Here is a 14,534-nt window from a genome sequence, read left to right as displayed (position 1 = left end):
CAAAGCCAATTTCCTAACCAGATTATAAACTGGATGTATTCTTGGCCATCTGTTGTATGCACCGCCCGATAGTCAGTTCCTTTGACGTTGATGGAACTGGATATAAGGCTGTCCTAAGACAACTTTCTACCCCAACGTGACCAGGCGCTGGTCTAAAAATCATACTTTTCTCCATCAGAGTTGAGCCAGTCCCCACAAATATTGCACCCTTCACAGCTGGATTAACAAACATTTGAAGCCTATCACTTATTTAGAGTGGTGTTAAATCTTCATTATTGTAGCAGCTGCATTGAGAAGGCAATTTTCTTGTGTGCGAAACTCATTTCGCCCTGATGAAGAATTTTACTCCTCGTTCAACATAAATCTGGAACATATCTCTTCGCTGTCCTTGAATTAACCCTGTTATTACTGAATTCCATTCGCAGTCTCTCAGCAAATAACTACTTTCTGTCCTCCAGCACCCAAATGAATTTTAGAGAAATGAATGAAAGAACAAAAGGACATTTCTTCATTGTTATCACTGTTCTCCAGATCAGTGTCCAGACCAGGTCACTGTTTAATACCATATAAGATTCATTACTCTATATTGACTTCTGCATGTTTGGAGAGATTCTCTGCTGTTTTTGTTTCTAGGTATTGGGTGAGTCACCTGCCAGGTGGATTGCCATATGAGTGGTCCCTGCAAGGTGTACCCAGGTATCAGAAATAATTAGTCTCTATCACTGGGCTATCAATTGTTTACTAATGTCCATGGGCTTTTGCAGTTGTCCCATCATGGGGTCACTTCCCTTGGCTTTATTCCAATAGGTTGGTGAATTGTTATCTGAGCTATCAGTGGTCTGTTCTTAAAGCTTACTGTTTTGAGTCTTTGAACTCATTGACAGTTATGATGAGTGTGACGGTATTTCTTTTGATCCCAGTTTGGGCTTCAAAACAAAAGGCGGAAATATGGCTGGGTCTGTTAACATTGATTGTTCAGTCTTCTCGCTGTGCTGCCATGAGAGTAGCGGTTGACAAGGGACTTTATGGGTGATTGAGTTTATCATAAAAAGTCTCATCTAAAGTAAAGGCTTTACTGTTGAGAACTGTTAGAAATTCAGGACTTGTATTGCTTTAAACGAGAGTGAGTTAATTGAAAGCTGCTCGCTTTAATTTTGCATCTGTTTGTCTTATTTCCTAATAAACTTGTTTTGTTATTTTAGCCTGAGATATATAGCGCTTCAGAGTATTATATATGCATCAGTTGCAAAGAAAAAAGGTGTCTGTTGAGATCCCCTATGATACATTAATGATGTAAAGGGTTCATTGTTGTCTACTGCGCCAGTTACTTTGCTCATGTGTTGGCCTACAGGGGGCATTGAGTGCACCCTCCTGGAAGGTGCAATTTTTGCATTGAGCATGAAATAGAGAGTGAGAGATTCAACTTTGGCTGGGGCACATAACAGGCCTTGGCGGATCAGTCACGCATTATACGCCCTGCCTCCTTTTTATTGACTTTTATGGAAAAGAAAATCAGGCAGGATGCCCGACAGGTGACTAATCACTGAATGCAGTGTGGGCAGGCACAGCAGGAGGGGCGAAGGAGCGGCAAGAGTCCATAGAGGGAAGTGACTGGGACCTGGGAGAAGCATGAATCTGAGGCCCAGAAGAGGCGAGAGCCCTGGGGCAGCACGGGCCAACCCAGACTGCGATATGTGTGCACACTTGGTCTGTGCAGCAGAGCTGGTCTCCAGTTAGTCCAAGCACAGGCATCTTCCATCTTTCACGATATAGTTCAGGATCTGGAATATTAGGTCCTTCATTGAAACATCTGTGAACTCATCCCTTTTTGGCGTGGAAGCAAGTCATCCTCGATTCGAGGGACTGCCTACGATGATGAATCCGCTACTGTCCATTTTGTGTCCCCGCAAATGTTGAATTTCACCCCCAGAGTAGCTCAGTGAGTTCCAATCATAACAATTGATGTCAGACTGTAACAGGCAGTTCAAATTTTAAAGCTAGATAAATTACCAGAAACAAATAACATTATTAAAAAATGATCCAGGCCGATGAAAGACATGGATCATGAGCTGGAACTAGCAGGCCGGGTTGTGAAAGCCTTAGACTGGAAGCTGGACCAGGCTGAGGAAAATAAGCCATCAGTGAACTTCCAACGAGGCCGGATTCGATTGATCCAAGCCATAGCTCTGTGCACAACACAGTTACTAATCCAGTCTTGTGTCACGGTTTCATGAATGGGATGACATTGATTTGATTGCAAACCACCATAGGTGGAACAAAGAATGTTTGGAGAGAAGGTTTGGTATCCTCACTCAGTGATAAGACACACACTGTATTGGCACATGGTTCCAATGGAGAGAGCAGACTATGATTTTGTAAAATTTCCCCCATAATGACTGGGCAATAGTGAGCAAGTTGGTCACCCTGAATCCCATGAATCTACATTGATACTGATCAATGGGCAATACAGGCACAAATGTTTTAAATGCGGCATGGTGGAGTATAAAGCAACCAACTGTTGGTGCAGAGAGGGTAGGGCACATTGAGGGAGGCTGATTGTCGCAGTGAGATATGAGACTGCTGGGTGTGCTGGGATCTCGAATGCAGGGAATCAGGCACAGTTTCTAAGTCCAGTTACAGTAAGTCAGTGGCAAACAGAAGTCTTGCATGATATGGGCATGGTCTGATTCTGGTACAACTGCATCTGGTATGGGGTGATCAGTATATAAAGGGATGGGTTGCGCAATTTCAGGTTTTTTTTTTGGCGAGAGGTGGATATATCCCTGGTCAAAGTTTAACCTGGTGTAAAAAAAGTTTCAACATCTATGCCATTTGGGAATGCCTTGAATGATGAAGACTTGCGGCCAATTTGTTTAATGCGGACATGGCTGCCACTGGCAAAAGAAGCCAACCTTGTGTATCATCATCATAGGCAGTCCCTCGAAATTGAGGAAGACTTGCTTCCACTCTAAAAGTGAGTTCTTAGGTGACTGAACAGTCCATTATCGGAATTACAGTCTCTCTCGCAGGTGAGACAGACAGTCGTTGAAGGAAGTGGTGGGTGGGGAGCCTGGTTTGCCGCACGCGCTTTCAGCTGCCTGCACTTAATTTCTGCATGCTCTCGGCGGCGACACTCGAGGTGCTCAGCGCCCTCCCGGATGCACTTTTCCACTTAGGATGGTCTTTGGCCAGGGACTCCCAGGTATCGGTGGGGATGTTGCATTTTATCAGGGAGGCTTTGAGGGTGATCTTGAAATGTTTCCTCTGCCCACCTGGGGCTTGGTTGCTGATACGTCCTCACTACACAGTATAAATGCACAAGAGGCCCATGCTTGAGAGAAGGTCAGTCTGTGACCTGTCCTTTATGCCTTAGCACTCAAGTGATGAAGGTGGGTGGAGCTTCCCCTTTTATACCTGAAGGTCCAGGTTAGGAGTGTCTCCCACCTAGTGGTCAGTGTTCTCACGGTGTACAACTTAGGTCAGTTTATACATGGTGGTTGAATACATAACATCACCTCCCCCCCCAAAGTCTTATTGGGATCACAGGTTGAGTCTCTCTAGTGGTTTACGCTCCCTTGTAGAGCGCCTGAGTTGGGGCTCCGGTTGTTGGGCGCTGGCCTGAGTGTCTGCTGTTTGCAGTGCCTCAGGCCTGTCCGGACTGCCCACAGTGACTGGGCTCTCCTCCCTTTGGTTCCGGTGTTCGGTCACCTGTGGTGGAGTGAACTCTATATCGTGTTCTTCCTCTGCTTCTTCTATGGGGTTGCTGAACCTCCTTTTTGTTTGATCCACATGTTTGCGGCAGATTTGTCCATTGGTAAGTTTAACTACCAGAATCCTATTTCCCTCTTTGGCAATCACAGTGCCTGCGAGCCATTTGGGCCCTGCAGCGTAGTTGAGGACAAAAACAGGATCATTTACATCAATATATCGCGCCCTCGCATTCCTGTCATGGTAATGATATTGTGACTGGCGCCTGCTCTCGACAATTTCTTTCATTGTGGGGTGTATAAGGGATAATCGGGTTTTGAGTGTCCTTTTCATTAGTAGCTCTGCGGGTGGAACCCCTGTGAGCGAGTGTGGTCGGGATCTAAAGGCCAACAGGAGGCGTGATAAGCGGGTTTGTAGGGAACCCCCTTGGAATCTGAGCATCTCCTGTTTGATTATCTGCACTGCTCGTTCTGCCTGGCCGTTTGAGGCTGGCTTGAACGGTGCCATTCTAACATGGTTAATTCCATTGCCTGCCATGAAGTCCTGGAATTCAGTGCTTGTGAAGCATGGGCCATTGTCGCTAACCAAGATGTCCGGTAGACCGTGGGTGGCGAACATTGCCCGTAGACTTTCTACCGTGGCAGAGGATGTGCTTGAATTTAAAATGTCACACTCGATCCATTTGGAGTAGGCGTCTACTACAACCAAAAACATTGTCCCCATGAAAGGACCTGCGTAGTCCACATGGATGCGTGACCAAGGCTTGGAGGGCCATGGCCAGGGGCTAAGGGGGGCTTCCCTGGGCGCATGGCCCAGCTGGGCACATGTGTTGCACCTGTGAACACAAAGTTCCAGATCTGCGTCTATCCCTGGCCACCAAACGTGTGACCTGGCAATTGCCTTCATCGTGACAATGCCCGGGTGCCCATTGTGGAGTTCTCTGATGAGCACCTCTCTGCCCATCTGGGACATGACTACGCGGTTTCCCCACAGTAGGCAATCGGCCTGAATCGAGAGTTCATCCTTGCGCCTGTGAAATGGTTTAAATTTCTCAGGGCATGCCCTGTACGTGGCTGCCCAGTCCCCATTCAGGACACATATCTTGACTAGAGACAATAGGGGGTCTCTATTTGTCCAGACGTTAATGTGACGGGCTGTCACGGGTGAGCCTTCGCTTCCGAAAGCTTCAACAGCCATGACCATCTCAGCACCATGCTCGGTAGCCCCCTCAGTGGTGGCTAGTGGGAGCCTGCTGAGTGCATCGGCGCAGTTTTCGGTACCCGGTCTGTGCCGAATTGTGTAGTCATAGGCAGCTAACGTGAGTGCCCACCTCTGTATGCGGGCCAATGCGTTTGCATTTATGGCCTTGTTGTCGGCCAAAAGGGACGTTAGGGGTTTGTGATCTGTCTCCAGCTCAAATTTCCTGCCAAACAGGTACTGGTGCATTTTCTTTACCGCATATACACATGCGAGCGCCTCCTTTTCTACCATCCCGTAGCCCCTTTCTGCCTGGGACAAACTCCTGGAGGCATAAGCGACCGGCTGTAACTGACCCTTGGCATTGACATGCTGCAACACACACCCGACACCATAGGACGACGCATCACAAGTTTCTTACATGGGTCATATAGCGTTAACAGATTGTTGGAACATAACAAATTGCGTGCTCTATTAAAAGCCCTTTCCTGGCTGTCCCCCCAGACCCATTCGCGACCTTTGCATAGGAGCACGTGTAGCGGCTCTAGCAGTGTGCTCAATTTGGGAAGAAAGTTACCAAAATAGTTCAGGAGCCCCAGGAACGAACGCAGCTCCGTTGTGTTACGGGGTCTGGGTGCTCTCTGGATCGCTTCCGTCTTGGAAGCAGTAGGGCTGATCCCGTCTGCTGCTACCCTCATCCCCAGGAATTCTACCTCTGGAGCTAGGAAGACGCACTTCGCCTTTTTCAGTCGCAGACCTACCCGGTCCAGTCTGCGCAGCACCTCCTCCAGGTTGTGGAGGTGTTCTTCAATATCGTAACCCGTAATGAGGATGTCGTCCTGAAAAACCACCGTCCCTGGAATCGACTTGAGGAGGCTTTCCATATTTCGTTGGAAGATCGCGGCGGCCGAGCGAATCCCGAACGGACATCTGTTGTACTCAAACAACCCCTTGTGTGTCGTGATGGTGGTCAGCTTCTTCGACTCACTCGCCAGCTCCTGGGTCATGTAAGCTGAGGTCAGGTCCAATTTTGAAAAAGGTTTGCCACCGGATAGCGTCGCAAAGAGGTCCTCCGCTCTCGGTAGCGGGTACTGGTCTTGGAGTGACACCCGATTGATGGTGGCCTTGTAATCGCCACATATCCTGACCGACCCATCCGCCTTGAGCACCGGCACAATCGGGCTCGCCCAGTCACTGAATTCGACTGGCGAGATGATGCCTTCCCTCAACAGGCGGTCCACTTCGCCTTCTATCTTTTCCCGCATCACGTATGGCACCGCTCTGGCCTTGTGGTGTACTGGTCTGGCATCTGGGTTTATGTGAATCACTACCTTGGCCCCCATGAAAGTTCCAATGCCGGGTTGAAATAATGAGTCAAATTTGTCCAGGATCTGTGAGCATGATACTCGCTCCACAGAGGAAATTGCATTGACATTGCCCCATTTCCAGTTCATGACAGCAAGCCAACTCCTCCCCAGTAGTGCGGGACCATCCCCTGGGACAATCCAGAGTGGCAACCTGTTCTCCGAATCTTTGTGGGTCATGACTACCGTGGCGCTGCCCAGCACCGGAATGATCTGCTTTGTGTAAGTCCGTAGCTGTGCGTCAATCGGCGATAATTTTGGCCTCCTGGCCTTGGATGCCCACAACTTTTCGAACTGTTTGATACCCATCAGGGACTGGCTGGCACCCGTGTCTAACTCCATTGATACTGGGATGCCATTGAGGAGCACTTTCATCATTATCGGTGGCGTCCTGGTGTATGAACTATATACGTGCTTCACATGAACTCGCTGAACTTCAGCTTCCAGCGATTTCTCCCAGTGTCCATTTCTGCAGGTATTTTGCTCATCTCTGCAAACTCCGGCTGAATGTATGCCTCCACGCCTCCAGCATGAGCTGCGGTTTGAAACAAAAGGTCCCTTGCCAGTCGATCGTCCCTGACTGCCCCTGTTATTGTCCTTGAGTGCACCATTAACAGGTGTTGATGGCCCCATTACTGGCCGCATTGTCCCTTGCAATGGCGTGAATCGCTGTTCAGCTTGCCATTGTCTCTGTCGAACTCCCACTCTGGGTTCGACTACATGTTGGGGCATGCCTGACTGCCCTTGTCTGCCTGGAGAACTGTGTGTTGCTTTAACAATGTTGAATCTCTGTCCCAACCATTCCTTAACACAGTACCTCTCATCTGTTCTGCTAGTGGCCATGCTCGCGTGGTTTAAATCCCAGTTTCTTGTCGCCATTGATACGTCCTTACTACACAGTATAAATGCACAAGAGGCCCATGCTTGAGAGAAGGTCAGTCTGTGACCTGTCCTTTATTCCTTAGCACTCAAGTGATGAAGGTGGGTGGAGCTTCCCCTTTTATACCTGAAGGTCCAGGTTAGGAGTGTCTCCCACCTAGTGGTCAGTGTTCTCACGGTGTACAACTTAGGTCAGTTTATACATGGTGGTTGAATACATAACATCACCTCCCCCCCCAAGCACTGGCATGTAAGAGAAATGTAGTCAGCAGTAGTGGATACTGATCGCATTGTGCAGTGGCAGAGCCTTCATCCACCTGAACAGGGTCAGGTGACCAGTCTGTCTGTAGGCAGGGTTCTACAGGGTCAGGTGACTAGTCTGTAGATAGGATTCTACAGGGTCAGGTGACCAGTCTGTCTGTAGGCAGGGTTCTCCGGGGTCAGGTGACTAGTCTGTAGACAGGGTTCTACAGGGTCAGGTGACCAGTCTATCTATAGGCAGGGTTCCACAGGGTCAGGTGACCAGTCTGTCTGTAGGCAGGGTTCTATAGGGTCAGGTGACCAGTCTGTCTGTAGGCAGGGTTCTACAGGGTCAGGTGACCAGTCTGTCTGTAGGCAGGGTTCTACAGGGTCAAGTGACCAGTCTGTCTATAGACAGGGTTCTACAGGGTCAGATGGACCAGTCTGTCGATAGGCAGGGTTCTACAGGGTCAGGTGACCAGTCTGTCTATAGGCAGGGTTCTACAGGGTCAGGTGACCAGTCTGTCGATAGGCAGGGTTCTACAGGGTCAGGTAACCAGTCTGTCGATAGGCAGGGTTCTACAGGGTCAGGTGACCAGCCTGTCGATTGGCAGGGTTCTACAGGATCAGGTGACCAGCCTGTCGATAGACAGGGTTCTGCAGCTTTAGTTTCTGCTTTATGTTGTGCTGAATCACAATTCTCAGGATGTCTGCATGCAGTGAACCTTGTTGAAGTGCAGTCACTGTTTCTACATGTGAATAACTTGGACTGGATTCCCCCAACACCTTTATGCCTATCATTAATAAAGATTGTCAAAAACAATGATCCTAATATCGATCACTGCGAGACTCCATTAGTAATCAGTCCCCAAGCAGAACCACTACTCTTAATAACAACTTTCTACTCACAAGGAAATAACCAATTCATTACCAACCTAAGATACCCCCCCAGGACTCTTATCTTCTCAAGTAGCCAATTGTGTGGCATCTTGTCAAAAGTTTTCTGAAAATTTAGTATAGTGTCAACTGGACTGCTTCCAACCTTGTAACTTCCCAATGGTGCTTTGCTACAGTGTGTGTGTGTGCGTGTGTGTGAGAGTAAAGGGAAGAAAATAAAAGAAAAGAATGGTACGAGTCTTGAGCTTTGGGAAGGCCTCCAGCTTTACACTGGCCCAATATATCTCTATTGTCACACCCCTGAAGGTCAAACATTGCCTATTGAGAATAAATGAGGTGTAAAATGAGATGACACACTTTCTATTTAGGTTTGCTGGCTCCAGTTATGCATCACCTTTGCCCTGCAAAAAGAGTAGTAGTTTTGAGAGATTGCAAGTTTGAAAAGCACATGGCGTGACGGCCATTCCCACACTATGTGCCCAGCTTGTGCATGACTCAATGAACATGCTGCTGGTAGGCTGTGCTGGAAGGCTAATCTGTGGCCTCACCTTTAGAAATGATCATACAGAAATAATTCTAGTTTGAATTGTGTACTGCGGCAGTATGGGCATGCATGAGAAGCTTGGAAAGAGCAATTTTTTGACCTCTTTGTACACTGTGTAACAGTATAAGAGGAAACGTTTCATAATATGCATAATCTGCTTAGTTACTTGGCATACTTCCTGGTGCTTTTAAATGTCTTTCTTATCTACTTCCTTGCCATTTATACGTTTGAAGTTGCATCCCCTCTGGCAGCTACCTCCCGCCAAACAGGCTGTATATTCCTTTGATGGGGCATACACTCTGGGATCACAAAGAGGGTGCCTCTTTGTTGCACTGTTTGCATCTGCATCTTCGAAGCTCCATGTGAAATGAGGGTACTCTGCGTCTTTGTTCGGCTAAGTTTCATTCTCTGCCCAGCAACAAAGAAGCAACCCCATCACGTAACAGTTGCAGCGATGTGCGATGCTCTGCCCATGGCTCGTGGCAAGCACCTGTAGGCAGGCATTATCTGGGCTGGAAGGTCGCCATGAATAGGTGATGGCGCCAACTTTGGAAAATCCCACAAAGTTGGCTCAGCACACTGTTGCGCAATGCTCTGCGGTCTCACACTGGAAGCGGGACACCATTAATGGATTTACAGGGAATCAGTATCACCGGGGCATGGGTGTTGTATCTGTTTGTGAGGCAAATTAATCTCTGAATGCAGCAGTGTTTCTCAGGAGATTCTCAATATTTTCTCTCTCTTTAATTGGTTCCTTTGCTGCAGTAACTATGGCAGTGTGCTAAGAAGATCTGTGCAGCAGAGAAATTATATGGGTGAAGGCTGTCACCAAGGGTGACTATTCAAGTTGTGATGATGCAATTTAATCTGATAATCTAACAGTATGTTGGGATTTTCCAACAGATTTCTGGAGAGCAATTCGCAAGTAATAAGTGTAATCTTCTGTGACTAATTTTGATACTTCTGTTTGTCTGAAGTTGATCTCTCCGTATGCTTTGCTAGTTTTCATACAAAGGATAGTGGCAATCCCCCAAAAGGCTGGACACTTGGTCAGCTGGAATTTTCAAGACTGAGATCAATAGATTTTTGTTCGAAAGAAGGGTTTCATATATGAGAGCAAAGATCCCATGGCGCTATTTCGAAGAAGAGCAGGGGAGTTATCCCCAGTGTCCTGGCCAATATTTATCCCTTAATCAACATAACAAAAACAGATTATCTGGTCATTATCACATTGCTGTTTGTGGGAGCTTGCTGTGTGCAAATTGGCTGCTGCGTTTCCTACATTGCAACAGTGACTGCACTCCAAAAGTACTTCATTGGCTGTAAACGTTTTGAGACATCCGGTGATTGTAAAAGGTGCTGGTTGTGAAAGGCGCTAAATAAATGCAAGTGTTTCTTTGTTCTTTCATTTTATGTACTTGCTATTATTTGTAAAATATCATCAAAAGCCAACAGCAAAAAAAAAAGTAACAATTATTTGTAAATTGAAGTCCCGATGGTGGGAATAACTCAGAAAATCTACTTGCGGAATGTACACATAAGATGCACCATCACCTTTGGCACTTCGTGGATGCAAACAGTGTGAGCCACAAGGAAATACAGTCAAGCTTTCCACTTGTTGTGCCCCAATTCCCACACTGCTGTGTGCCAGTTTCAGGGCTGCAAGGCTGCTCGTGGCACCTAAGTGAGTTTAGGATTTGTACCAGGCAACTGCTGCTACAAACCCTTGTGTGTTTGTGACAGAATAATAAGTGAATGAATGAAATTGGCTCAGTAAAAGCTCTGGCAACCAGTATGGCAGCTGACAAAACTGTCTGGAGCTACAGCCAACTGATTCAGACACAGACAACAGTTGACCATTGTATATGGTTCCAGTCAGAGGTAATAACGAACGACTGCCCTTAGTTGAAGCTACAGGCGTTACCCAGTGTCTAGTCGGCAGTATTGTTCTGCTCAATCATGGCTATAAATTTATTTAAAGGGTTCCTAAAGAATCCCACGTTCAAAAGAGACTCAAAGTAAAGCTCCTTATTTGGATGGGGCCCTGAAGATGATGCTTCCTCCATAACCATCATCACAGGCCGTCCCTCGAAATCAAGGAAGACTCTGAAAGTAAGTTCTCCGGTGACTGTACAGTCCAATACGGGAGTTACAGTCTCTGTCACAGGTGGGACAGACAGTGGTTGAAGGAAAGGGTGGGTGGGGAGCCTGGTTTTCTGCATGCTCCTTCCGCTGCCTGCGCTTGGTTTCTGCTTAAGAGGTCCTGATGACAAACCATCCTCTCTCATGGTTAGCATTATAAGTCAAGTATTTTGGACAAAATACTTAATTAAAGAAAGGTATTGCTTTTTTCATATTGTAGGAATTGTTGCTGTTCTCTTCTGTGGAATTACCCAAGCTCATTACACCTACAATAATCTTTCTGATGAAGCAAAGATGAGGACAAAGCAGGTAGGAAATGCCAACCTGTATACAATATACTTCAAATTTAATGAATCTTTGGGAGTAAAACACAGAGAGAGGTTCTATCACTAGAGGTATTTATTGGAACAAATGACTTGAGGTAACTCCAAGATAAGTTAAGATGAAGAGCACCTTTCAGGTGATTTGATTTCATGCTTTCAAACTGCCAACTCGACTGCAATCTCTCGACAGCATCCATCTGCTTCTTAAATGAATCTAGTATCCTGGCCTCAACTATTGTTCTGGCAACCCACTTCAACTGTTGATTGGCCTCTTTAAAGAAGTGCTGAACACATTCACTCAGTCTCCCAGCACCCTTGCCCCAGCCAAGTTGGGTATCCATTAATTTGTGCCTGTCATCTTCAGCTTCAGCCCCACCTCTCGCTGCTCGGGGCCCTGGAGCTGATAGCTTTGGGTAGAGGAGTGAAGCAAGAGCATTGGAGGCAGATCTGACTGACCGAGAAAAGAACCAAGTGAAAGGCCTGACTGGAAGGAAGATTGTTGGGTGGTTGAGAGTGGAGCAGAGAGCGAGGACTGGCTGAGCTGCTGCCATTTAGCATCTTGCACCAGAATGCTGGAGCTGAGCAAGAGTGGGACTGGCTACTCAAAACCCGCAAAGAAAATGTCTGCAGCCAAAGGTCGCGATAACAGGCACCCCATGTAGAGAGAGCAGTGGGTCTGGGAAGAAAACAGCCACTACTGCCCACCAAGGGTATCTACCCTTGGCTGGTTCATATGGTCCAATTAGATTGCTTAAGGAATATTGGGGACATGGGCCACATGATTCCCCGACACCAATCAAATCACGAGAGGAATTAAGGAGACAATTGTCATGTCATTCCCAGAGATCAATTTGATTATGAGGACGAAACATGAACTCCATGAGCCATTCGGCTTGCCAGAAGAAACTGCACCATTTTTAACAGTAGGACCTCAAAAGTAGTAATCTCGGGATTGCTACCAGTGCCACGTGCTAGTCAAAGTAGGAATCGCAGGTTAGCGCAGATGAATACGTGGCTTGAGCAGTGGTGCAGCAGGGAGGGATTCAAATTCCTGGGGCATTGGAACCGGTTCTGGGGGAGGTGGGACCAGTACAAACCGGACGGTCTGCACCTGGGCAGGATCGGAACCAATGTCCTAGAGGGAGTGTTTGCTAGTGCTGTTGGGGAGGAGTTAAACTAATATGGCAGGGGGATGGGAACTAATGCAGGGAGACAGAGGGAAACAAAAAGGAGGCAAAAGCAAAAGACAGAAAGGAGATGAGGAAAAGTGGAGGGCAGAGAAACCCAAGGCAAAGAACAAAAAGGGCCACTGTACACCAAAATTCTAAAAGGACAAAGGGTGTTAAAAAAACAAGCCTGAAGGCTTTGTGTCTTAATGCAAGGAGTATCCGCAATAGGGTGGATGAATTAACTCTGCAAATAGATGTTAACAAATATGATGTGATTGGGATTACGGAGACATGGCTCCAGGATGATCAGGGCTGGGAACTCAACATCCAGGGGTATTCAACATTCAGGAAGGATAGAATAAAAGGAAAAGGAGGTGGGGTAGCATTGCTGGTTAAAGAGGAGATTAATGCAATAGTTAGGAAAGACATTAGCTTGGATGATGTGGAATCGATATGGGTAGAGCTGCAGAGCACCAAAGGGCAAAAAATGTTAGTGGGAGTTGTGTACAGACCTCCAAACAGTAGTAGTGATGTTGGGGAGGGCATCAAACAGGAAATTAGGGGTGCATGCAATAAAGGTGCAGCAGTTATAATGGGTGACTTTAATATGCACATAGATTGGGCTAACCAAACTGGAAGCAATACGGTGGAGGAGGATTTCCTGGAGTGCATAAGGGATGGTTTTCTAGACCAATATGTCGAGGAACCAACTAGGGGGGAGGCCATCTTAGACTGGGTGTTGTGTAATGAGAGAGGATTAATTAGCAATCTCATTGTGCGAGGCCCCTTGGGGAAGAGTGACCATAATATGGTGGAATTCTGCATTAGGATGGAGAATGAAACAGTTAATTCAGAGACCATGGTCCAGAACTTAAAGAAGGGTAACTTTGAAGGTATGAGGCGTAAATTTGCTAGGATAGATTGGCGAATGATACTTAAGGGGTTGACTGTGGATGGGCAATGGCAGACATTTAGAGACCGCATGGATAAACTACAACAATTGTACATTCCTGTCTGGCGTAAAAATAAAAAAGGGAAGGTGGCTCAACCGTGGCTATCAAGGGAAATCAGGGGTAGTATTAAAGCCAAGGAAGTGGCATACAAATTGGCCAGAAATAGCAGCGAACCCGGGGACTGGGAGAAATTTAGAACTCAGCAGAGGAGGACAAAGGGTTTGATTAGGGCAGGGAAAATGGAGTACAAGAAGAAGCTTGCAGGGAACATTAAGGCGGATTGCAAAAGTTTCGATAGATATGTAAAGAGAAAAAGGTTAGTAAAGACAAACGTAGGTCCCCTGCAGTCAGAATCAGGGGAAGTCATAACGGGGAACAAAGAAATGGCGGACCAATTGAACAAGTACTTTGGTTCGGCATTCACTAAGGAGGACACAAACAACCTTCCGGATATAAAAGGGGTCAGAGGGTCTAGTAAGGAGGAGGAACTGAGGGAAATCCTTATTAGTCGGGAAATTGTGTTGGGGAAATAGATGGGATTGAAGGCCGATAAATCCCCAGGGCCTGATGGACTGCATCCCAGAGTACTTAAGGAGGTGGCCTTGGAAATAGCGGATGCATTGACAGTTATTTTCCAACATCCCATTGACTCTGGATCAGTTCCTATCGAGTGGAGGGTAGCCAATGTAACCACACTTTTTAAAAAAAAAAAAGGAGGGAGAGAGAAAACAGGGAATTATAGACCGGTCAGCCTGACCTCAGTAGTGGGTAAAATGATGGAATCAATTATTAAGGATGTCATAGCAGCGCATTTGGAAAAAGGTGACATGATAGGTCCAAGTCAGCATGGATTTGTGAAAGGGAAATCATGCTTGACAAATCTTCTGGAATTTTTTGAGGATGTTTCCAGTAAAGTGGACAAGGGAGAACCAGTTGATGTGGTATATTTGGACTTTCAGAAGGCTTTCGACAAGGTCCCACACAAGAGATTAATGTGCAAGGTTAAAGCACATGGGATTGGGGGTAGTGTGCTGACGTGGATTGAGAACTGGTTGTCAGACAGGAAGCAAAGAGTAGGAGTAAATGGGTACTTTTCAGAATGGCAGGCAGTGACTAGT

The 14,534-nt window shown here is 46.8% G+C and overlaps 1 protein-coding gene across 1 annotated transcript in view; it reads left to right on the top strand.

The window, feature by feature from the left end:
* LOC139265983 (sodium/hydrogen exchanger 9-like) overlaps positions 1-14,534 on the top strand; it is a 571,812-nt gene that overhangs the window by 219,834 nt on the left and 337,444 nt on the right. Inside the window, exon 9 of the mRNA XM_070883664.1 lies at positions 11,192-11,280. Coding sequence (XP_070739765.1) covers positions 11,192-11,280 — 89 coding nt within the window. The remainder of the gene's footprint in view (positions 1-11,191; positions 11,281-14,534) is intronic.

This window comes from Pristiophorus japonicus, chromosome 6 (assembly GCF_044704955.1).
Source record: "Pristiophorus japonicus isolate sPriJap1 chromosome 6, sPriJap1.hap1, whole genome shotgun sequence".
In the NCBI taxonomy this organism is placed as follows: domain Eukaryota; kingdom Metazoa; phylum Chordata; class Chondrichthyes; family Pristiophoridae; genus Pristiophorus; species Pristiophorus japonicus.
The sequence above is the reverse complement of the archived record's forward strand: the minus strand, read 5'-3'. Positions and strand labels throughout refer to the sequence as shown.